Source organism: Colobus angolensis, unplaced genomic scaffold, assembly GCF_000951035.1.
Source record: "Colobus angolensis palliatus isolate OR3802 unplaced genomic scaffold, Cang.pa_1.0 Scaffold80, whole genome shotgun sequence".
Classification (NCBI taxonomy): Eukaryota; Metazoa; Chordata; class Mammalia; order Primates; family Cercopithecidae; genus Colobus; species Colobus angolensis.
Genome location: NW_012121821.1, coordinates 3,722,971 through 3,749,204, shown reverse-complemented (window position 1 = coordinate 3,749,204; position 26,234 = coordinate 3,722,971). Strand labels below are relative to the sequence as shown.

The 26,234-nt window shown below is 36.1% G+C and overlaps 1 protein-coding gene across 2 annotated transcripts in view; it reads right to left on the bottom strand.

Moving 5' to 3' along the window:
• Positions 1-308: 308 nt before the first annotated feature.
• The window catches only part of CAND1 (cullin-associated and neddylation-dissociated 1), a 48,397-nt gene continuing 22,471 nt past the window's right edge, over positions 309-26,234 (bottom strand). For both annotated transcript variants that reach the window (XM_011929264.1, XM_011929265.1), the window contains 13 exons: positions 22,788-22,942; positions 20,129-20,252; positions 17,657-17,913; positions 17,467-17,572; positions 16,230-16,375; positions 12,721-13,013; positions 10,632-10,773; positions 8,776-10,269; positions 7,877-7,972; positions 4,981-5,150; positions 4,735-4,899; positions 3,141-3,248; positions 309-2,330 (listed from right to left, as the gene is read on the bottom strand). In XM_011929264.1, the coding sequence (XP_011784654.1) occupies positions 2,106-2,330; positions 3,141-3,248; positions 4,735-4,899; positions 4,981-5,150; positions 7,877-7,972; positions 8,776-10,269; positions 10,632-10,773; positions 12,721-13,013; positions 16,230-16,375; positions 17,467-17,572; positions 17,657-17,913; positions 20,129-20,252; positions 22,788-22,942 (3,481 nt within the window). In that variant the 3' untranslated portion in view covers positions 309-2,105. The remainder of the gene's footprint in view (positions 2,331-3,140; positions 3,249-4,734; positions 4,900-4,980; positions 5,151-7,876; positions 7,973-8,775; positions 10,270-10,631; positions 10,774-12,720; positions 13,014-16,229; positions 16,376-17,466; positions 17,573-17,656; positions 17,914-20,128; positions 20,253-22,787; positions 22,943-26,234) is intronic.

Genomic DNA, 26,234 nt, shown 5'->3' with positions numbered 1-26,234 from the left:
TCATCAGTATGACTCGGCATTGAAATTCTAAGCACTGCTATTACTAATTTTGTTAATGTATGCATATAAACAGGTATATAAACACTAAAGCCATAAGAGAGTAGTATCTGTTTCTTTAGTACTAAAAGAATTTCAAGTGTTAGAAAAATGAGCTGGCTTGCAAAACAAAAACAAAGGAAAACAAAACAAAACATGCATTTTGAAAGTTAAAAATAAACAAACTGAAGAAAAAGCCGGTTGAAGTATTTGGATTTAACTTTACCCAACTAAGACATTCATTCACACAACATATGCATGTCAGTCTCCTATTCAGTCCTAGAGCCTGCAGTATTGTAATTTATTGTGAAACCATGTAACCAAATACTTAAATATATCCACAACATCTATACCACAGAAATGCATAGTACATAATATACTAACATCTCAAAATAAACTTCTATTACAGTTTTATGCAAATTATGGTATAAGATTATCACCTGCCACATTTTGAAATGGCACTAACTTCAACATCAATGCACTAGTCAAAATCCTTACTAGTAGTGATGTCTTCTGCATTATCATCTGAACATTCAAGATCAAGCTGTTAATCTAATAACCACAGTATGTTATCATTTAAAATCACTGTATATTTGGATGTTAAAGCAGGTAGTAATACAGCAGGAAGTGTTTCTAATTCACAGTTTCAAAAATAAAGGGTGCAGTTTTCAAATATCTGATTGCTTAAAATTGGTCACTCAATTTAACAACTGCCTCCTTCAATACATGTAAACTATGTTTGCACAGCATTAGGAGATGTCTTTTATTTCAGAATTAGTTCTTACTGTTACAGGAGCACCACAAATTTGAAGGAAGAGGCTACAGTGTGAAATGAGCTCACTGAAGGATATGTTAAATAAAATTTTAACTACAATATAAGGTACTGCAAAAGCTTTGTTCCCCAGCACAGATCCCTTAATCAGGAAAAGTAGTTAACACTTAGCAAATACAATATGTAAATTAGCTCTACAGGAGATGGGGAAAAACCTAACTCAACTAAAAGAAAATATTATTATTAGCTAACAAAGCTGTAATAGCTGGCTTCAGAGTTTTCCTAAAAATAAAATTCAAAAGCATACACAGTATTTATATCCTTTGATAAGGAATGTAGACATCCAAAGGGAATGAAAGAAAAATCTGGTTTTAAGAATTTCTAAGTGGAAACACACGCACACAAATGGGTAACTGAGGAAAAATTGAGCACTTAAAATATTCAAAATTTAGGTAAGAAGATTTATAATAGAAAAAAGTGGCAAATTGTTATTGTGACTTGATTTGCTGAAAACATCTGCAAATTCACACTGGCATTAAGAAAACCAAAGTCTCGAAAATTCTTTCTTTCTCTCCAGATAATGTGTTTTCTGTGCAAAAATAAATATCTGAAAATTGCACTAATAATACTTATTTTAACTTCTATATTATGAATAATCTGCACATGCTGCTTTACAGACAATACATATTTGTAAACTTGCTCATGCAAAATTAGTGTGCGCAACAGGGATATTGTTAATTTTCATACTTTAAAATGATACCTTATTATCTTTTAAAAATTGCCAAACCCTCTGAAATGGTAACAAATCTTATATGGATATTCTTGTCTGCCAGCTAAAAATCAATTTATGTTGTGGAAAACAAAAAGTTGTACAAGAGAAGAAACATGGTTTTTGTTTTGCAAGATTTTTGATTTTTAAACGAGAAAATTTATAAAAGAAAGAAATTCATGGTCACAAAATTTCAACATTTTAATCCTAAACATTACAGGGTAAATAGATACTGGACCTTATCTCCATACTCCATAAAATCCTAACTTTTAGTTTCCATTTCAAATGTTGCTGTTACCACTAAAACACTAGTGGTTTTACAACCTCTGGATTATGGAAATACACATTTCTGAAATAAATGCTACAAAAACAACAATGGAAGAAAGCCAAACAAACAGTCTCCACGAAGGAAAAAAAAGTGGAACATTTTGAAGCTTTTAGACACTTCTCTTTCCATGTCTTATGATTAACCTGTCAATTCAGTGCATTGTATGGTCATCTGTAATGGTCCCCATGGTGAACAAACATCTAACTAGTGTCCATTGATTCCAAGTTGGTAGATGATGAATCTTTCTGGATACTTTCAAAGATAGCCGCCAGCTCAGGGTTAGAACTGATCTGTGACTGGAATTCACTCATCAGTGGACTCTTCTCTGCTTCTGGAATGGTTAGCAGTGCTGCTACTGCTCTCATGGCAGATCGCTTTAATTCATCTTGTTTTTCAAACTCCTGCTTTACTGAGTTTGCCTTTACCTGTAACATGGAGTAAACTTAGATTACATGCTATAAAAGACAGCTCTTACATGAACAAATTTAAGCACATAAGATCTTCCTGGTAAAAGTTACTCTCGTAGGTCCATAAGGCATATTATATTCTAGGCACAACTGTTTTTAAACTTATTTTTAAAGTAGTTGTCTCCTTTTCTTTTAAGGGAATATTTTACACAAAGCACCATTATAACAACAGAAAATCTAGACCCACACGATTGTAACAAAGAGAGCAGGACACTCTTTTTTCAACTATCTGCTTAGCAAGTCCCACACTTTGGCCCCCATCAAGAAAGTACTACTCTAGCTACCCTATTCTTTGCTATACTCTATTAGACACTTTTTCAAACACACCATATGATGACATCTCCAGGTCTTTATTCAAAGCCTGTTTCATCTTCTTGGTCTAAAAAAAAAAAAATCTGGATTTTTCAAGCTTCACTGCAAATGTTGTCACCCTAATGTGAAGCCTTCTATGACTCCCCTTCCAATCAGAATTTAAAAACTTCCTCTTTTGTTGCCTGATCACATTTTATCCCATTATCAGTACTTCAAATATATATATCAGTACTTCAAAATGTTATATTGATATAGCAATAAACAAAAACTTTTAAGAATAGCAGTTAACAGTGCTAAGTTTTATAAAACATCAGTATTCAATAGGTCAACTTTTTAAACCAACTGCTACATAGATAGAGCACTGGAATAGTTACATTTGGAAAGCTAGAGAAAAGAATTGGCTAGGAATCCCCAACACACCAAGTCTGACCTAGGTTGATACTTATCATTTCTTACCTTAGTTGTACATGTTGCACGTAATGGCTCAACAAGCCGGTCCAATCTCTGCAGTACTGCACTTGGACAAAGGGTAGACAGTCTCACCAACATTAAAAATGTCAGCATCTATTAGAAATAGAAAAGAATTTAGATTTAACATCATTTTCTAAAAACAAAATTCTAAATTCTGACAGATCCTTTAAAGGAAAATACTATGCAAAGTAAAGCTTCCTTTTAATGTAATCTGCCAATCAGAATCAGACAGATTTGTCTCAGACCTTATCTGAGTTAAGTGCTAGAGACCTCACCAGATTGTATTTTAGGTGAGGTCTCTTGAGCAGCATATTATAGGTGAGGACTTCTTAGCACTTAACTCAGATAAGGTTTGAGACATCTGTCTCAAACAGATACGAGAACTAGAAAAGTGGTTTTCAATCTTGGTTGCACATTAGAATCATCCAGAGAGCTTCAGAAACATACCCATTCTTCAAGCCCCATCCCCAGAGTTTTACTAAACCTGTCAGAATACGGCCACAGACTCAGTTTGTTTGTTTTTTGAAAAGCTCATGTGCACCAGAATTGAGAATCATTGAACTAGAATATTACTGAGCTGGAACACAAGTTTCGAAATAAGTTTCCACTATCATAACAGAGTTGACCAGTTATTCAGATTAATCCATGCAAAACATGATAACCCATAAACCTTTTTCTCTTGGACTATAAACTCATAGAATTAAACAAGCACGTCCTTTTAATTCTTGGTTGGGGGGCTCTCTTTATTGAACTTTGAGAGGCTTAGGTCACTACCACACATGGAAACCTAAGAGTAGGAGTTTGGGTTAGTATGGCTGAATTACTGCTGAGTTACCACTTTTGCCATGCTTGGCCAAAAGCCCTAAATGGAAAAGTAGATGAAAAAGACACAATGCATGTATTTTTTATGTTTCAAATCACTCTTTTACTGTTCACATTTTAAATGGAGATGAACACACAGGAAAACAACACTTATATGCAAAATTCATTATCCAAACATAAGACGCAGCATGATTTCTCTCAAGTTGCTTCTACATATTGCTTTGTATATCTGAAAAGTTTCATGTCCTCTAACAAAATTCTTGGTATTAAACACAGTATATTATATTGCAAAACAAAAATTCCTCCTTCAGGTAAATACAGTTACAATTCAGACTAGCCCCAAAGGTAGCTTAGGAGAATTAATCAAGACAATGCTAAGAAAACCCTCCATGGGTAGCAACTATGGTCCAATGTTAAGTCAGGCCAAAAACTTACAGATTTATACTTTAAACAGCAAAATCTGCCGGGATTCTTTTGAGGGAAAGGATCTAGGGACTATTCACTAAGCAAGTGGGCACAGTGCATTTTGCATCCACTGCCACTTCCTCCTCCAATAAAAAGGGTTCTGGATCTTTCTTATATGTCAACTGGTGTTACACTGCCTATTACTTTTGCACTTTATAGTTTACAACATGCTTACCAAAATCTTGACAGACAACCTGATTTTTCTCAGACACATGAGTAGATTACAAGGGTGAAAGTTGCTCTAGCAAAGTCTTCTTCTAAAACATTGTATAAATAGGCACAAACATCTTACCTTAATATCATAATGGTCCTTCAAACCATCTTCAACATGATTTAGAAATTCAAAGATATCAAGTCTATCAAGACAACTGTCTAGAAGTGTGTACATACACTCAAAAGCTGCCTTTCTAATATCCAGACCATCATCAACTGTATGTTTAAAGGGACCCATTTCTACCTGTTAAAGCAAAAAAGAATGTGTGGATATATAATACTGAAGTCAAAGACAAGCTCAGATAAACAGTGTGATCTAACTTACCTCTCTTATAAGCTCCTTTCTAACTTTTGTTTCATTGTAAAGATGTGGAAGAACAGTATCCAACAGGTCCCTTATTAATGATGGCTTGTTATGTGCTGCTGAATTAAATGTGACCAAGGCCACTCTTCTCACATTCAAATCTGGGTCTTCCAAAGTTTTTAAGAAATCACCTGAAATATTACAAGAAAAGCAACAGACAGACATGGTAAACTTAAAATATAATATACATTATATTTTCTCTAAGTTGATATAATTTATTTTTGCTGGTGTCATTGTTATTTCTTCAGTGAAGGTCAGGGAAGAACCTGATGAAATACTAAGTGTACTATAAAGTTTCTTTCAGCAGCAAGGCAACTATCATTTCTGAAGGTGAATATATTTTCAACTGATAATCCACTCTCAGCACCTATAATGCAGAGGGTATGGAAGAAGAGTCCATAAAGTTTCTCAATATCACTTTCATAGATACAAGATATGACAGAGATAGCAGCTAAAAAGACTAATAATATGCATGATTCTCCTTGGAGTTCACTAAAAGCAGCAACAAAAATATTTTTAAACTAAGTTCAAAATAAGAATAAAAAAATGAGGTGAAGACAGACCCACTGCTTAATAAAGACGGAGTACTATTAGCGGATATACAATTCATCAAAGGAAAGAGAAACGTGCCTCCAAAAGCCCTACTTTATTTCTGTCTTCAATAAGAAATACATGGATTCACAGGAAAATAATATAAAAGGAGAAAATTGAAAGCTAACATAGGACAAAAGCCAGAGAAGGCATCTAGGTACTTTAAAAGTCTGCTTATTCTTGCAAATGTGGGAAAGAAAGTATCATGCTTTGCAGTCTCATGGATGATGGTTCAAACCATTTTACTTGTTAAATGTATGATTTTGTGCAAGTTACTTTAGGCAAGAACCTGTTTCTCACCTCAGTTTCTCACTCAATAAAATGAGGATTATAAACCTTTTACAGCTATACAGAGCAGAATAAACGGCACATATATTGTTGAAGACAATGTCTAGTACACACTAAGTATTCACATGTAGCCATTATTCATCATTATATGATCTCAACTCTATCATCAGCAATCTTTTAGAATACACAGGGAAATGCAGGAGAGATAACAAAAGACTTGAATGCCAACTTGAAAAACCAGCAATTTGAAAATACTGGAGGAGGCCGGGCGCGGTGGCTCAAGCCTGTAATCCCAGCACTGTGGAAGGCCGAGACGGGCGGATCATGAGGTCAGGAGATCGAGACCATCCTGGCTAACACAGTGAAACCCCGTCTCTACTAAAAAAATACAAAAAACTAGCCGGGCGTAGTGGCGGGTGCCTGTAGTCCCAGCTACTCGGGAGGCTGAGGCAGGAGAATGGCGTAAACCCGGGAGGCGGAGCTTGCAGTGAGCTGAGATCTGGCCACTGCACTCCAGCCTGGGCGACAGAGTGAGACTCCGTCTCAAAAAAAAAAAAAGAAAATACTGGAGGAAAGAGAGACTTCAGATACTGCAGATTGGCAAACTCATTGTTGATATCCAAGAAAGTTCCAGCACTGACTTAAAAAAAAAAAAAGTCTGAGAGACAGCATGGTTTCAAAAACAATATAAATGTACCAAACTAATCTCCTCTCCCCTTTATTTGCATACTAAACTGGTAGATTAGAAGAATAATTACAACAGCGCATATATCCGCTTTCAGGAAAGCATCTAAAATATTGCTATTATGGACAAAATGGTGCCATGAACCAGCAATTTCAATTTTTAAAAAGTTTCCTAGGTGGTTCTGATGTTCAAACAGTCATGAATATCGAACTAGATCATAATTCAATTAGAATGCTAACTACCTGGTTGAGTAACTGTATCAACAATGCATACTGGTTGACTGCTGTCAACATGGGAAGATATTTCTAGAGATATGGCATGGGCCTCTTCCTCTGTCCTGTTTTGCATAATACCAAAGTGCTCAATAAATATATCAAAGCAGAAAATGGGTGGGGGAAATGCCAGTAAGAAGTTTCTCATATAGACTTTAATAATTTCTAGGCCCCAGCAATAGAACCTATTTGTGCCTCTGCCTTCCTTATTCTGAATTGGCAATCCCTTTCTATACAGCTCAAATTTTATATTGTTTTTTTTTTTTTTCTTTCTGGCACACTGCAGAATGGCACAAAGCTACAAAGTTTCTTTGCCAAATCCCTCAGTCCTCCCAGATGGTTATCTCCATTATCCTGTCCTCAAGAAAGCAACAAACTAAATTCTGAGGGGTTTTTGGCTACTATCAAACTCTAGGAAAACCAATGATAAAAACAAAATGCATGGAGGTTATAAAAATCAGAAAAAAATCCCAAAAGCTAATTCTTGTCTTCACAGAAATAGAGAAAGCCCTAGTTTTTCTTGAGTTATCTCCTCTTAGTTCTTCTGCGAATTAGCTCTCCCCCACTTTATTTTTTATTCTTAGGTTATTTTGACCTTAAATATGGAAATCCCCATAAATCTCCTTGGGTGTTAAGACGTAATAACTGAAATCTGAGGCCGTAATAGCTCAAACAAGACTCGTTTACATCTAGGGAGAAACTTCAGACTGGCCACATAAATCTAGTAACTTTCTGCTCTATCCACTAAAGCTATCTTAAGTCACCCCAAAAACATGGTTATCAGATATGTAGTTGACTCTAAAGACATGCTGGTATATTATAACTTCATTTATGTGTGCAAAATCATCTAGGAATAATTACAAACAATATAGGCAAATGCAATTTGTTAAAGTTATAAGATCATATCAATTTTATTTTAAACAATTATTTTAATTCCTCGACATTTCTAGTTACTAAATTCAAGAGAGTTTGAGAATTCTAAAATCCAAAAATCAGTATGTTTATCTTTGTTTCCACTTACCTATGCAGTTCTTTAACAGTGGATCAATAGGTTGTGGATGGTCAGAAATTGTAAATTTCACAGCTGTAACCACTGAGCTTCGGGCATATGATGAGCCTAGTTAAAAATAAATTGCAAGTCTATTGGTATGTAGTCCACTAAAACTCACGGACATCATTTTTAAACCACTTCAAATAACACCAGTGTCTTCAATTCCTTAGAATTTTCCTTGGCCAAGAAGGGTATTTCTTATTGCATGCATGAATACAAAGAAGCCACGTTTACTCACTTATGAGCATAAAATAAAATCCCGTTAGATTTCAAAAGAAACAATTCCTTCTGGGAAGGAGGGACCTGAAGCAGCAGTGGAGGATCTCACCCTCACAAAAGAGAACTAGCTAAATCCAAAACCGCTCAAAAATCTTCAAATTTTTTACTAAAAAATAAAGTAATGCCTAAGAATGAATGGCTATTACTGCTATTAATGTTATTACCTTCTACTAGTTCTAATCGGGATGACGCAGGTAAATCTGAAAACTCTTCCAGAATCTCTCATTTGAAAAAAGTACTTTCACCAATTTTACTTATTGTAACTAGTATCAGCAAGCTCTTTAGATTATGTTAATTCATGAGATATATCTTTTCCACATTTTAACATAACATAGCAACATTAAAATGTAGTCATCATGAGGAATGAGAACGCATTTAACCATTATCTAATTACCACTCTATCCTTTAAAACAACAAAATGTCATTTGAATATCACCCTATACTACAAAAGACAGTTTTTTTTTTCATCACATACTTAGCTTTTAGGTTTAAGAAAATATAGACATGGCTTAACTTCTTTATTAGGCGTCTTTTAAGGCAACCAACTATCAATAAAAAATTTTTTTAAGAAAGAAAATCTAGATACCTACCTGATATCAAGTACCCCTTAAGCCGTGGAAGGAGAGTTTCTGGATCAATTAGAGTGAGTTTTCCCAGACATTCAGCAACAACATTTCTGGTTCCTTCCTCTGCACACTCACAGTGCTTTAGTAATAAGGCCCAGATGTTTTCAACATATGGTTTAAGGCCCACCACTGATGCAGAGCTAATAATTTCCTTCAAGGAATGAAGTAAAAGATACTGCCTTTTGGGCTGACTGGTTATTTCTTGTAGGACAAATGGCAGATATTCAGGAAGGTTGCCCACACTAATGCTGCCTAATGCATAGGATGCAGCTGATTTGACTTCTTCACTAGGAGATGAGAAAGCTTCTAATATTACAGATTTTAGTTCCAACTGTCCACTTAAGTCAATATGATGCCCAACTTCTCCAAGAGAAAGTAGAGCTAAGAGACGAATGGAATCTGTTGACCTTGAGTTCTTGACATCTTGAATAAACTGACCTACTACAGCTGGTCCCTCTTTAGGGCATGCTCGAGTAAGGGCAGCTACACATTTGGCAATGGAATAATAAGACTGCTTATGAGTAAGAGCTGTGCTCTGAGAGTAAACTGGACCAGTCAGCATGCGCAACAAATCCATGTATCCTAAATTATTTGTTCCAGTGACAACCAGAGCTTGGAAAAAGTCTAGCATGGCACTAAGAGCTCCTCCCTGCAATAAGGGTGATCTCACAAGTCCAATAAGTTCATTGAGAATGGATCCACTTATCTTTGAAAGGGAGGAGGGATATACTTTTGCCAAAGTGGTAAGAAAACTGATAGCCATTTGTGAAACATGCATATCACTTTCGCTGATAAGAGGTGGGAGCTCATCTAGAACTGCATCAATCATGGCAGCTGTCAAGCTGTCACTATAGTTTTTTATTAGAATATCAAGGGCAGAAAGAGTACCCAGTTTCAAAGCTCTCTGGTTTTTTCTAAGAAATGAAGCAAGGATAGGAACCCCTTCTCCCAGAACAGGCCTCAAATCTATCTTCAAAGGTGACCCAGCAATCAGTGTCAATGCCTTTACTGTAGTTAACCTGGTAATTTCATTCTTTAGTCTCTCCAAGAAAATTTGAAGTGTATTAGGCAAGTCAGAACCCAAATTGTCTCCAAGGTTGCAAATAATTTGTCCCATACAGGAAATAGCCCTTTCCTTGACTTCCTGATCAATGTCAGCTGCTTTTAATCTCTTAATGGTACAGGTAAATAGATCTTTGATATAAGGAGTTGCATCAAACGAGGAAGGCTGATCTAAAGGACGAATTACTTTGACAAGCTGTTGAGTAACAAGAAGTGCTTCAGATGTAATTTTGTAAAATGGGTCTCCAACACAAGCCACCACTGGAGGAACCAAAGCCTGAACGTGAGGATGGAAGACTTGAGGAGAATGGTTACAGAGGATTACGTATAGACATGACAAAGCATCAATCTTCAAATTCGATGAGCTTGATTTATCATTCAGTGAGAAAATGATTCCTAAAAAGCCAACAAAAAATCCAATCATTGCTGTGCAGATTTTTAAGAAAGAAAAATGAAATATCAACCCCTAGAGTGCTGCTAATGTTCCCACTTCATTATATTATTTCTATAAGTAGAAATTTTCACCATCTATAATAAATACTACAGCCAAATATTTTAGGGTAAGACTTAACTTTTTACTTACAAATATCTAACTTCAGGTATTTAAGATGGTTAGATTAAAAAGTTAGCTCTATGTGCATATTAAGTTGTCACAAATATTCCTTTAAAAGGAAATCATTATTTAAGCTTATTTAAGTCCTAACAAAAAGGCTACACCCTATGATAAGTCCCCAAAGAGATTCATGTTTCTTTCATACCTGGTACAAGTACAGGAATGTGTTGTGTTAGGGCTCCAGGTAATACATTTACTAGCTCAGTTAACATGTTAAAACAACACTGTCGGGTCTTCACACTTTTTTCTTTCATCTGTTTGTGCAGAGCTTTAACAATGTTGGGAACCTGCAATTATCACATACTCATTAGATGGTTCAGCTGTTGGTATTTCCTCAGTACATTTAACATGACTTACGGAGAATAAGGATAAAGGGAAGAGTTTATCTTTTTTTGTTAAATTTCTAATTCAACTATCTACTGCTATCGCTAACACTAACAAGATCAAGTTTGTTGCATGTGTTATATATGTTCTCTTATAAGTACATTTGCTTGATACTGATAAATTACAAAAAGCTATCATTTAGCTTTCCAGGAAGCAACAAAACAGTCTTCCCTACTTAATTTTTAATTGTGAAACATACATGACTAAAAAGAAATTAATAGGCTGGGCGCAGTGGCTCACGCCTGTAATCCCAGCACTTTGGGAGGCTGAGGCAGGCAGATGACAAGGTCAAGAGATCAAGACCATCCTGGCCAACATGGTGAAACTCCGTATCTATTAAAAATACAAAAATTAGCTGGGTGTGGTGGTGCGCACCTATAGTCCCAGCTACTTGGGAGGCTGAGGCAGGGGAATCGCTTGAACCCAGGAGGTGGAGGTTGCAGTGAGCTGAGATAGCGCCACTGCACTCTAGGCTGGCAACAGAGCGAGACTCCATCTCAAAAAAAACAAAAACAAAAACAAAAAATAATAATAAATTAATCAAATAATAATGGTATTTTGAATGACAAAAGCACAGATAAAAGTCAAAGGAAACAAGACAAATTACGGAAAAGCAACCATTGATCAGGTCCTTTTCTTACTTTCCATTTGCTGTTACAAGGAATCAACCTCACTTCAAATGTAGCTACAAGCAGCAGGGGTATGATTAAAAGATATCTGCTCTAAACTTTCTAATGTTTGGTTAGTCAGTAAAACAAATAGGGTCTCTACTAACAAATCTTATGGATGCAAAGCTATAAACGGAGCTTCTAGAATACCTCAACAGCAAAGCAAGTAGAGATTAAAAATAAAAACAAAGCCGAGAAAAATCCCAACAACCAAACTACAAGGACACACACCATAATTACACAATGAACTAAGAACTAGACAAAACAAAAAAATTGTCTAACTTTCCATAGCATTGTCGAAATTCCTGGCAACTCTACTGAGCAATACCTGACTTCTACATACTCGCTCACTTACATATATCCTCCATACACTTTATCTTATTTCCTTCTACAATTAATCTTCAACATTCACCTTTATGAGTAAGTTCACCACAAAAATGTATTTATTTGTACTACTTGAAAACAAGATAGATACCATATGTGTGTCCCATCCTCTCCACTTATTTAATCACTGTCAATATCTGTTTTGTAATCTATAAAAATTGACCTAGTATTTGTGCATCCCATAGGGCTGCTGTAGAGATTACATATAAAATAGAAGAATGCCTGGTATGTTATATTCAATAAATGGGAGCAATATAATAGCTCTAATGTTTAGGATCTTAGAAAAAAATGCCCTCAAGTGAAAAAAAATGTGTATTTTATTAGTAAGTATATATGTAGTAGGCACTACACTGAATGCTCTATACAAATCATCCAGCTCTCACAACCACAGGTAGGTATTTCTAAATACACTCTTATTACAAATAAGAAAAGTGAGGTATAATAAAGTGACTAAATAACTTGCCCAAGATCACACACCTAAATTAGAAGTGAAGTCAGTTATGTGATCACAAGTAGTATGACTCCACAGCTATAAGACATCTCTATTAACATCAAAGACAAAGATTACTTCACCGAATCTTAAAATTATTTAAATATTGTTTATCAAGTAAAACCAAGAATACTTCAATCAGAATAGTTTACAAGTAACATAATATGAACATGCATTAACTATATAAACATATCCCAGAACTTTCTGCTTCTCTACAGATATTCTGGAACTCACATTTCCATACAAAGACAATTTTAAAAGCATTGCATTTACTATTATGATTTTGTAAACTGTACTTTAAAACCCACCTGACTCTGAAGCATTGTTAAAGGTGTTTCTCCTTGTTCCATTGCATCAGGGTCACACAGCCAACTTTGTACAGGACGAGTTTGCTTCAAAAGAGAGAGGTATGCGTGAAAAACATCTGCCTTTACATTCTCTTCACGCTCTTTAAATCTGGATATTAGTGCAGGAGAGACGGTCTTGTAGAATTCTGGAAGCATTTCATGCCTTGTGCTAACTACAGCATCCAAGCACTTCGCAGCTGCACGTCTCACTTTCCAACTCATGTCATCATCATCACTGTATTCATCATCACTCCCTAAAGGGTAAGTTTTAATGTAAACAGGCTATTAATGACAAGAGAAGTATATTATTTTAAACAGAAAATGTATTGATATTCTTAACCAAATCAGTTAATCTAACTTTCCGGTAACATATACAGCAACAGGTAGGTTTCAACAGAACTGGAACTTGAACAAAGAGCTTGTTAATTCTATAAGTCTGCACATAAATTAAACTTAAAAAAAACATAATTCTATTTTTAATTAAACATTTTCTCATTTATTTTGTAATGAACTGCTGCTTAGTTATAACCCTTTAAAATAATCAATTAACACATTCAACTTCTTTAGAATATAAATATTTATAGTCATAAATTTCCCAGCTTTTGAAACAAAATTCAAAGAACTTACTTAACAGCATAGAATCAAGCAAACAATCAGGGACTTTATAAGAAAAACCAAGAAATGGATTTAAGGTAGTAGAGTAAGTGATAAAATGAATGGTTACCAATCCCAAAACACTGTAGAACTAATTTTCTGGGAACAAAAAGAAGGTTGATATCAGCTTTGTGACTACAAGGCTTTTCACTCGACTTGTTGATAAGCTATGAGGAACAAACATGTATATTCTAAACCTTTCACAATTTTGTCTTAACGTGCTTTAAAACAAAACTATTTTTGCTTAATTATAACAAGAAAATGCTGCAAACTTAACAGAGAACCATTTTTCCCCTAATGCTAAACCTTAAACATTCAAAGCAGAAGCACTAAGAATTGTATCTCACTTATCTATACTTGATAGATAACATGTGTGTGCAATCTCCAGCAAGTCTTTCTTTCTAACACCATCAGGTTTAATTAGTTGGGTAATATGAAGTCAGAAAGGTGGCAGAAATACTAGCAGTTATCATGATAGTCTAAAATTATCTCACAATAATTTCGTGATTCTTAGACAAAACTATACATAGCCTTGAAATAACTGAGAGGAGTGATATATTTTTACTGGCTTTTATTCCAATTAGCTTAGTGACAGTCAAAGGTAGCCAGCTAGGCCTTAAAAGATTCTACAATATATAATAAAATAATAAAATTTTCCAACTCAAAAGCTTAAAATTCACCTTAGCACATTATAGGAAAAAAACAACCAAATACCGCTAAATGCGAGGCATTTGCTTATTTACCAATATCTATTTAAATAAAGTTAAAAGATATTGCCAAAATATACTATCAAGTTAAGAGCACATAAAAGTTTTTTCCATGTCCATACACTATAGTAATTGCATCCCAGAAATATAAGCTTCATTAAAAACAAGATTATAAAAAATTAACAAATGTCCCAATTCACTAAAATTATGTTGATTTTATAAATCACAAAAATACCATGGTAGAAAGTCATTTAATGGGTATAATTCATATTAACTGATAAAGCAGGTGAAGTACCTGGTTTGTTATACAGCGCACAAAAGACCAACATTCAAAACCTGGAATACACATTGCTACTGATTTCTTCAGAAGATATTCATATTAAAATATAAGCTAAGTTTTCCCTTCATTAATACAACCCATTTATTGATTGCCTGTGTGTCAGGCACTGTCCTAGGCACTGGAATAAAGCAGTCAATCAAGAGATTAAAACGCCGAACCTTCATGAAACTTACATTCTAATAGGTAGGAGACCATCAATTACAGTATGTCAGAAAGTTACTAAGTGTGATAAACAAAACAAAAACAACAACATGAAAGAGTTCTGAGGTGGAAGACTACATGAGGGATGTGTGAAAAAGGAATCAGGTATGACTGCAAGATTTTTGGTCTGATCAACTAAGAAGAATGGAGGTACCATTCTGAGATGGAAAAGGCTAAAGAAGAACAGGTTAGGTGGGAGATGGGGAAGGGGTAGGGAAAAGATATTTTAGATATCCTAGCAGCAATATTAATTAAGCAGTTGCATATGAATCTGTATACACAAGCGAGATCTGGATTACAGATAGGATCTGGGTTGCCAGCATACTGATATTAAAGCCAGGAGATTAGATGAGATCAACAAATAAATCAAGAGTGTAACAGGTAAGTTCAAGGACTGAGCCTTGGCATACTCTAAGTACAGTGGTCAGGGTGAAGAAGAAGAACCAGCATGGAAGATTGGAGTAATCAAAATGACAGGACTACATCCAGGCTAGAATGGTATCCCAGAAGCTAAATAAAGAAATGTTGCTGAGACTGAGTAATACGATAGGCAGAGTCAAACGTTTGCAATCTTGTGCATCACTGGAGGAGTGGATTCAAGAGAGAATGGAAAGAAAGAAACTGAACTGCATTGTTTTGAGGAGTTCTGTTGTGGAGGAGAGAGACTAGGCAGCAGCTGCTTGAGATGTATATGGTGTTAAGAAATTTTTTTGGTAGTTGTTCTTTAAAGATGGGTGAAATTACTTACTTAGGAAAGTTGTTACATAAATTCATTCAAAGAATCAAACTAAAAAGTATTCTCAAAAACAACAAAAAATCCACCAACCTGTTTACCTAGTAACTTACCAACTTAAATATTTGTTACTATGACTCTTCCAATAGGAACAGAAGCAACTGAACATGAGCAACCCCTATGTCCTTGAAGTGCTGCTACTCCTTTCCAGAGTAAATATCATAAATCATCGTGTGATGGCATCAATCTTAGGAGCCTCAGAAACGTTGTAAGCTACTAATGAACGTTAAATGGGGCCTCAAACAGTATTAAGAATTTTTCCTGATCTATGAACAAACAAACTAATACTCTTTCAAACCAAGCTGCCCTAAATATATATATCTACAGATTCAATTCTTTCTAAAACCTCGGTTTATCTCCTTACAAAAATGCTTTGTAGAAAATTTGAATAGTACTTAAAACCAGAAATCACATATAGTTGCTAGCCAAGAGAAAACAAGTGGTAATGGTACTAGTTGTAAATATACAGATTTTTTTCTGTATACTTAAAGTAATAAAATTGGGACATGGTGAGCAATTTTTGCTACATACTTTTCACTCACCTTATTAAGAGCATTAATGAATGATTTTTAGACATGATTTTTTAATGTGTTGCATAACAGTTCAATACATAAATGCCCTCTAACTTAATCTGCTATTGTCAAATATTGAGATCATTTCCCTTTTCACTATTATAACTAAATAAAACAAACAGTACAATTTGCACTAAGAATCATCTCCATTTATAACACTGTCTTTCACAAAAATTTAAAAGATTCTATTTAATTTGAAATACCTTGATCATCGTCATCACCACCATCAGCATCCATTGCATTTTCATCTTCATCTTCATCATCATAATTATAATTTGGATCATAGGTAAGATATTTAAGACAAATATTTATAATGGTAGAAACATGAGGATATACTTCCTTAGGACATCTAAAGGCAAAAACAAAAGCTGCCTTGAAGAGCTATATTTTTCTCCTTGATTCATTACCTGCCACAGTTTGCTTTATCACCAGCAATAACATAGTAATTCCCATACTATCTAGCACCAATGATTCTTGCTCTTTCTCTCCCATGGACTCACAATTTTAAAAGGTTTACCTTTCAAATTTTACTTATTTAATCAATTTTAAGATGAACTCCCTTAATCCCCATTTTAACTATGTTATGGTTAATGTGTGGCAGTATAGACAGAAATCGGTATACACTCAACATGTTATTAGAAAACCAAACCCAGATGAATGTGCTCTTCAGTAACCAGGATTATTTGTGGAAATGCCAGTGCATATTCACCTAGGCTTGATCTTCTAGTGATGTAATGAGAGGACAGAACATATAAATGCCCATAGGGCCAGCAAATAAAAGAATACTTTGTGTTTGTCAACTAAAGGAACAAAAGTGAATCCAACAATTTCTGATTTTCATAATATGATATGATTAAAAGCCACTTCTCAAAACCAGAAGTGTCAAGAGATAAATGCAGAAAACATTTACTGGTGTAAGGCCTCAAGACACCATGCTACTGCATTAGTCAAGAGCAAAAATTCTGTTACTTATCTTGGATTGCCTTCCAGTACACAAATATACAATTTTTACTAAGCTTTTAAAAAATATATTAGAATCAGTTTCCAAATTGAGAATCACTGACCTAGCTAAATGGATGTGACCTAAGAAATTGTTGAAAAGACAATTCACTATTTATTTCTGACAAATAATTTATCCTGCTGGGCTTTCAGTACAGACTACATTATTACACTGGCATTTCTTCCCTTCTAAAGTAAACCCGAAATAATTATAAATACCTTTCCCAAATTCTTTAAAGTCCTAACAATGACAAGAAAAATTTTCAAAATAAATGTGATGACCACATTTTATAATAGCAAGATGACATTAATTTCAAATACTGTATTGTCTGTTATATCTGAAATCCAATAGGCCGCTTCTCCTCACACACCTAATGTAGATCTTATGATTCTATTCTTAAGGAAAAGTTTTTGGAAAAAACAGAGATCTTAAAAACTTACCTTCTTACAAATGATTCAAAGGCTTGAATACAGTACTCTCTCAATTCATCATCATCTACATTGCAAAATTTTACCACCAAAGGAATTATCTTCTCAAGGTATTCACCTAAGAAAAGCATAATGGTTCTTTAAAAACATGCATTAATGTTTTTAATTAAAGAAAACTTTAAAACTTTTAAAGATTTCTTACCTATTCTATGACCAGCTTGCCTACTAATAGCAGCAATACATTGTATGTAGGTTCTTGTTGTTGACATAGAATCATTTTTGGACAACTCTGACAACAGATGTTCAATAAGATCTACAAAAACTATATTTCCACAGCTCATAACCAGATGGCCAAGAGCGATAATGGTTCTTTTCCTCACTGCAAGTCTAGGGCTGGTCAACTGGGGAAGCAGACAGGTCAGAATTGAAGGATGGAAATTAACAAGAAGTCCTCCTTGCCTTAAAATAAAATAAAAAAAGAAAGAAAACAACAAATGAATTCAAGATGCCTGGCCACTACTAAATGTCTGGCCTCTGACCTCAATGTACATATTCAGAACACAAATTTAGTTGAGACTAATTCAAATTCAGTGTGAAAGGAAAATTAAATTCTTACTTTATCTAAAATGCAACTGAAACCTGAGCTAAGTGAATGCGGCATTGAAATTTACATTGCCAAACTGACTCCGGGTATCTAGACCTAAATCCCCAATTATAGGTTATCTAATCAATTGGCTTGGGAAAGTATTTTTAAAAAAAACAAAACAAGGCTGAGCATGATGGCTCACACCTGTAATCCCAGCACTTTGGGAGGCTGAGAAAGGCAGATCGCTTGAGCTCAGAAATTTGAGACCAGCCTGAGCAACATGGTAAAAAACCTCATCTCTAAAAATTAGCTGCGTATGGTGGTGCATCCCTGTAGTCCCAGCTGCTCAGGAGGCTGAAGAGGGAGGATCACCTGAGCCCAGTAAATTGAGGCTGCAATGAGTCATGATCATGCCAACGCACTCTAGCCTGGGCCAAAACCTGTCTCAAAACCAAACACAAACAACCACGACCAAAACCACACAATAATCTTGTCACTTTGTCCTTCCAAAATCTCTAAATGATTTTCTGTGCCAGGCACAGTGGCTCATGCCTATAATCCCAGCATTTTGGGAGGCCAAGGTGGGTGGATACCTTGAGGTTAGGCGTTCGAGATCACCCTGGCCAACACGGTAAAACCCTGTCTCTACTAAAATTACAAAAACTAGCCAGGCGAGGTGGTGGGTATCTGTAAGCCCAGCTACTGAGGAAGCTGAGGCAGGAGAATCACTTGAACTCAGGAGGCAGAGGCTGCAGTAAGCTGAGATCAAGGAACTGCACTCTAGCCTGGGTGACAGAGTGAGACTCCATCTCAAAAAAAAAACAAACAAAAAAAAGTCTCTAAATGATTTTCTGTATTCTGACTTTCTGTATTGCTTTTTTAGGGGGGGGGATTCATAACACTAAAAAATTGAGCTTCTCTTGAGTTCTCCCTCTCCCTTATTGGCTTTCCTCTATATATAGTTTCATTGTTCCTGTTGTTCCAACACCCCTCTTCCAAAGCATTGCAAATGTATAGTTCAATGAGTCACTACTACTCAAACCTGTGCCAGGACAATCACTGTTCGTGATTAAATCACACATAGGACAAAAAGTCTGAACTTTCAGTTTATCAAATTAAACATAAATTCCTCATCCACCACGACATTAAGAATGATTTCCTACTGCTTTTCTATTCATTCTATATTCTAGAAAACTAGAATACGCTTCCCCATTCATATACTACTTATGTATTCTACACCTGAGCACATCTAACTATTGAAGTGCTACCCATTCTTCAAAACCCAATTCAAATGCCACTTTCCATAAAAACAATTTTCTTGAATCCTTCCATTTTAAAACCCCAAACACACTATGCTCCCAGTTAGTCTTTAGTCCCATTCTGTCCTGCAGCCATTTGTGTTCTTATATCCTGTCGTAAAGTACAAGCTCTTTCAGTGCCAGGATGATAGCTTCTCACTTTATACACACACATCCACACACCCACATGAAGGCACTTGATTGTTTTTAAGTTGAAATGAAATTGCCACAAAAAACATACACACAAATAATGGTGGCCTATAATGATTATGAGAATCAGAAACGGACAGGTCCTTTAAGGTATTTTCTCCTAGGAGTTGCTTAGGTCTATGTTCTAACATCTGACTTCCAAAGGAAAGTGAAAAAGCAACAAATATATAAAAGCCAAGGTCCTCCCTCCCCTAAAATATGCACTATTAATATGGTTACTAAAGATTACCAGCATTCTTTTAACTGGAAAATCCATAACTACCAGCACATCTCCTTATCTAAATACATCACTGAATGCAAGAATATATAAGTAAAACAAAACATGAACTGTGCTAAAAAATTTAAAATCACAAGTTTTATTAAAGAACTATAAAATGTTTACTATACAATATTATATACTTATACATTAGTGTAATTAGCTTATTTCCCCCTCACTCCCAATCACACAAATTGATAAAACAGTCACCATTTACATATGAATAATTTTTCACCAAGTTTTATTGTATTTACTAGAAAGGGTTTTTAGTAAATCAATGTAGTATCTATATTACAAGTAATGGAAATAAACAGGCACACTTACCTGCTCAACATATCAGCCATAATATCCAAGGCTTCTAGCTGAACAGAGACATCTTCCTGTTTTGCTATTGCACTGGTAAGACGTCCAGTAATCTTTTTACATACATTAGCAGCTAATGCAGAGCCTGCATGAATAAGAAGGCAATAATAATTTCAAAGCAAGCATGTTGAATTCCCTCTTATATTCATGGTAGTTACCAAATATTTAACAACTCCACACTTGATCATGAGACACAAGAGATCCAGGGAAGAAAAACACATCTCTCAAAACAGGCTGCTTTTCAATAAAATAACTTATTAGAAATAAACAAGAATTAGACCAAATATTTAACAACTCCACACTTGATCATGAGACACAGGAGATCTGTGGCAAAAAAACACATCTTTCAGAACACGCTGTTTTTCTATAATAACTTATTAGACATAAATGAGAATTAGAGATGACAACTTCATAAGGGGTAAAGGACACAGGGAAAATACAGATGTCAGCAGATTCTTTCTACTGGATAATAATAGATATTATAGATAACTAGTAATAGTAGATAGATAACTATTCTATCTACTGGATAATCTGTATGCATTGATGTGAGTGCTAGCTATGGAGCCAGTAGTAGCTGCAGTGCTTGCACCCCTAAAGCAGCAAGGAGAGTTTTCTCTTTTTGAGTCTCTTCTAGTAGACTAGCCTTTTAAACTTCAGTGAATTAAAAAGCATATATTCTGAGCTCCAATGCTTAGCAGCTTCTTAAAAAAAAAAATTAACCATAACTTTTAATAAGGTCCTTTCCAACCCAAAGATTCCGTAACTTCATTATAAAGTAGAAACTTCGTTCCAGGACTCATAAATCAGAACTGTTACTACTTAAAGTAGGTCATGTTGTTACTGATGAGAGAAAAAAAAGAACAAGTCATTCTGAAAGAAAGAATCTGAATGGTTAAAAAAATTCTCATAGAAACCGGAAATTGGCTCAATGCAAACATATTTCAATGAAAGAAAAACAATTTAAAAATGTATACATAGCTAATACAATTATAAATAACATACCTCTGAGTTGTTGAAATGTTTTACTGAAATAAGTAACTATTTAATAAGCGTAAAATAACACTGGTATGATACATTGAAGAAAGCACCCTTTTTGTATTAAAAGATAATGGTTTTGAATCTTTACCCAATTACTTACCCAACTTTGGGTGAATTAACCTAATCTCTCTGAATTTCTTTTTTTTGAGATGGAGTCTTGCTCTGTCGCCCAGGCTGGAGTGCAGTGGCCAGATCTCAGCTCACTGCAACCTCCGCCTCCCGGGTTCACGCCATTCTCCTGCCTCAGCCTCCCGAGTAGCTGGGACCACAGGCGCCCGCCACCTCGCCCGGCTAGTTTTTTGTATTTTTATAGAGACCGGGTTTCACCGTGTTAGCCAGGATGGTCTCGATCTCCTGACCTCATGATCCGCCCGTCTCGGCCTCCCAAAGTGCTGGGATTACAGGCTTAAGCCACCGCACCCGGCCCATCTCTCTGAATTTCAGTGCCCCCATCTACAAACTAGAAGGAATAGTAAGACCTCCCATATGACTGATGTTTAGACTAGTTTACATATGCAGCCTTTAGCATGAAAACTAGCACAATGAATGATTTAAGTAAATGAGTGAAAATAACATACCCAGACTACATTATTTATTCTTTTGGTTTTTTTTATTTTTTGAGATGGAATTTCGCTCCTGTTCCCCAGGCTGGAGTGCAATGGCACCATCTTGGCTCACTGCAACCTCCGCCTCCTTAGTTAAAGTGATTCTCCTGCCTCAGCCTCCCAAGTAGCTGGGATTACAGGCATGCACCACCACGCCCGGCTAATTTTGTATTTTTAGGAGAGATGGGGTTTCTCCATGTTGGTCAGGCTGGTCTCTAACTCCCAACCTCAGGTGATCTGCCTACCTTGGCCTCCCAAAGTGCTGGGATTACAGGCGTGAGCCACCTCACCCGGCCCCCCAGACTACATTATTACCAATCTAAATCTTCCCATGAAATAGGTGATAATCTCACCTTTTGTAGATGAGACAATAACTTGTAGCCTGCTAATTTTAGCAATAGTTTAGTAATCAAGACCAATTCTAAAATTTATATTACCTACACATTTCTGTCAAAGGTCAAAAGTTAAATTAGTTGACAAATACATTAATCATAGTTTTAAATTTGTTTAATTACCAAGTAGCTGTAAAAGGCTCAGCTTTCATTAAAGCTACTAGTAAACTGAACTAGTTCACAGCTACGTCTGAATGGTGTTAAATTTTACATAGCAAATATGATGCAAAGTGAAATTAATACTGGAAATAGATTTTGGTTATCTCTTCCCTCACTGCATAGGTTGGCATAATTCTAGTCTGCAGTCATGGTACACACAGTATAAAATCTTGCTCCAACACATAAAAATCCTTCACCGAAATACATACTACAAACAAGTTCAATTGAAATATTCCTTTAACAGTTAATTTACTTCTAAGAAAAATAAGGCTTCAAGCTTTAATTTTCTTAATTGTCCAAAGGGATTCCTACGACGATCTGTAAGGACAGCCACCTCCCTCCCTCCTTGGCCAGAAGGGGAAAAAAAGGTGGGGAGAAATACCTCCACATAAAAACAAATAGGAAGAAAAATGTGCTCTTGCTTACCACTGGAAGCTGGAGGAAGTTCTCCAATTACTGTTTTAAGACCAATACTTGAAATGTCTCGAAGTTGTTCTTTATCAGAAAGCATGTTAGTGCAGAGGGTATCTACAATTGTCTCTACTTGGTATTCTTTCACTTTACTCACTAAAGGGCCAAGACTGTAATACAAAGAAGAAATTGTTTTAAAAAATCTAGATAAGCACAAAAACAGGAAAATACATAAGTAGAAATGTTAACCTCTCTGCCTAGAACTTTCAAGATAAAGTATATATCATGTCTGTATCATAAATAGTATACAAATAACGACATAAGAAAATTGTGATTGGTTAAGATTTTTGCAGTTGGTTTCCAAGTTTTTCTCATTGATTTCCATTCTAGTATCATGAAACCGAAGCTGCTTTCCCTGTCATACCCCTAAAGCTAATTAGTTGACAAATACAGAGAAAACTTCTTATTTTTTTAAGAGACAGGTTCTCACTGTTGTTCACACTGGCCTTGAACTCCTGGGTTCAAGCAATCCTCCCACTTCAGCCTCCTGAGTAACTAGGACTACAAGGACACACCACCATGGCTGGCACAAAACCTTTTAATAATAAAAAGGTGAGACCGGATGCAATGGCTCACACCTGTAATCCCAGCACTTTCGGAGGCCAAGGTGGGTGGATCACTTGAGGCCAGGAGTTCGAGACCAGCCTGGCCAACATAGTGAAACCCCATGTCTACTAAAAATACAAAAAAAAAAAAAAAAAAAAATTAGCTGAGCATGCTGGTATGTGCCCATAGTCCCAGCTACTTGGGAAGCTGAGGTACAAGAATTGCTTAAACCCAGGAGGTGGAGGTTACAGTGAGCCGAGATTGCACCACTGCACTCTAGCCTGGGCCAGAGTGTCTCAATCAATCAATCAATAGGTGAATTAGGAGTCTGCTCCTGACAAGAAGTTTTTCCTACAATGGAAGTTCCATCTAACATAAAGATTTAGCATCCCTCATCTAAAAATTCAAAACTCTTTGAGTGCCATGGTGGAAAATTCCACACCTGACCTCATGTGCTGGTCAGTCAAAGCTTTGTTTCATGCACAGAATTATTTTTTTCCCTTCCTATCCTCAATGTACAGAATTACTAAAAATATCATATAAAATTACCTTCGGGCTATGTGTATAAGAGATATATATGAAACATAAATGAATTTCATGTTTAGACTTGGGTTCCATCCCCAAGTTATCTCATTTTGTATATGCAAATATTCCAAAATCTGGAAAAATACAAAATATGAAACACACTCTGGTCACAAGCATTTCAGATAAAGGACACTAAATCTGCATCACTTTGCCAACTTTGACCCTTTCTTCCTATCACCAAACACCACCTCATGAACCAAAAGAATTTCCACTGCCCTTGAATCTTAATTTATAAAACAAAGTGCCTTTTATATTCTTGTCTAAATGTTAAAAGCAAAAAGTAACTGGTTGTAAAGATGAAAACAAGTGAATACTACACTACCCTGTGTTCCCAAAGCATCTTGCATATACTTTTCTCATTACTATTATGGATGTTGTTACAAGTTTGCATTATGTTCACCAATTGAACCACTTCTTGAGGATGGAGGAAAGTCCTTCTTTTGTGTTCTTCTCATAGATTTTAGTAGGTAAGTTTGGTACATGAATATCATTAAGACAGCAGCTCCCAACCATTTTGGGCAGCAGGGACCGATTTTGTGGAAGACAATTTCCACGGATTTGCAGAGGAGGCGGTTTCAGGATGAACTGTTCCACCTCAGATCATCAGGCATTAGATTCTCATAAGGAGCCTGCCACCTAGATCCCTTGCACGCACAGTTTACAATAGGGTTCGTGCTCCTATAAGAATTGAATTCCACCGCTGATCTGACAGGAGGCAAAGCTCAGGCAGTAAGGCTGGCTCACCCTCTGCTCTCCTCCTGCTGTGCAGCCCAGTTCCCAACAGGCCAAGGATCTGTACGGTTCCACGGCCCAGGGTTTAAGGACCCCTATATCAAGAAGTCACTGTATTCAAAATCATTGAATAACAAAGACAGTATGGCCCCCTATCTTCAAAAACTTAACCATCTGGTTGATGAACTATGGAACTCACATAACTATTTATGAAATAAAGAAGGCATTCACTACCCTGTCATGATTAAAAACAAATTAAAAAAAAACCTTTTAAATGCAATGTCAGCATTTACAGGGTAAAAGACTGAACATTAACAGTCAGATTTTTAGGTATTAATTTTTTTTTTTTTTTTTGAGAGACAGTCTTGCTCTGTCGCCAGGCTGGAATGCAGTGGTGTGATGTTGGCACACTGTAACCTCAGCCTCCGAGGTTCAAGCGATTCTCATGCCTCAGCCTCTCAAGTAGCTGGGACTACAGGTGTATACCAACATGCCCCATTAATTTCTGTATTTTTAGTAGAGACGGGGTTTCACCACATTGACTAGGCTGGTCTTGAACTCCTGACCTCAAGTGATCCACCTGCCTTGGCCTCCCAAAGTGCTGCGATTACAGGCATAAGCGACCGTGCCAGGCTGGTACTGAGCTTTCATGAGATAGTTAGAAAAGAAGAGCATTTCAAATGAGGAAACAAGCTCTTGTAAAGACCAGAAACTAAAACAAGTAGAATGCATATTGAAAAATAGGAGTAAAAAGAACTGCTCGATACAAAAGGCAGATGGAAAACACCATAGGAAAGGTAACTGCCTATGATATTATAGAGAACTCTTAAAGTCTGGTCAGTGACTTTAAATGTGATAAAATTGGAAGCCAATGCATTTTTTGAAGCATAAGTGACATCATGAAAATTTAATTTGATAAATGCTCAGATCAGTGTCTCAAATAGATGCTCAATTGATGACTGCTGACTGCTTGACCAGAGAAGTAGAAGGCAGGGCAATTTGGTGATTTAAACGATAAAAATAAAAAAACTGAAAGGTCAAATACAGCCTAATCCAAAATGAAGGCAGTGTTAATGGAAACATGGCAGATACATGAAGAGACCAAATATAAAACAATAAAAATTGGGAGCGGAGTTAAAGGGAACTCAAAAAATGAACTTAAAGAGTTCTAGCTTTCAGCAGAATAGTGGCGAGTCACAACTGTAATCCCAGTACCTGGGGAGACTGAGGCAAGTAGGCTCCTTGAGCTTGCCCAGCCTGGGCAACACGGCAAAACCCTGTCTCTACCAAAAATACTAAAATCAGCTGGTTGTGGTGGCATGCACCTGTGGTCCCAGCTACTAGGGAGGCTGAGGTGAGCATCACTGGAACCTAGTAAGTCAAGGCTGCAGTAAGCTGTGATCACAGCACTGCACTCTCACCTGGGTGACAGGGTGAGGCCCTACCTTAAAAAAAGACAATGTTATTATTAATTAGCTGGACATGGTGGTGCATGCCTGTAATCCCAGCTACTCGGGAGGCTGAGGCAGGAGAATCACT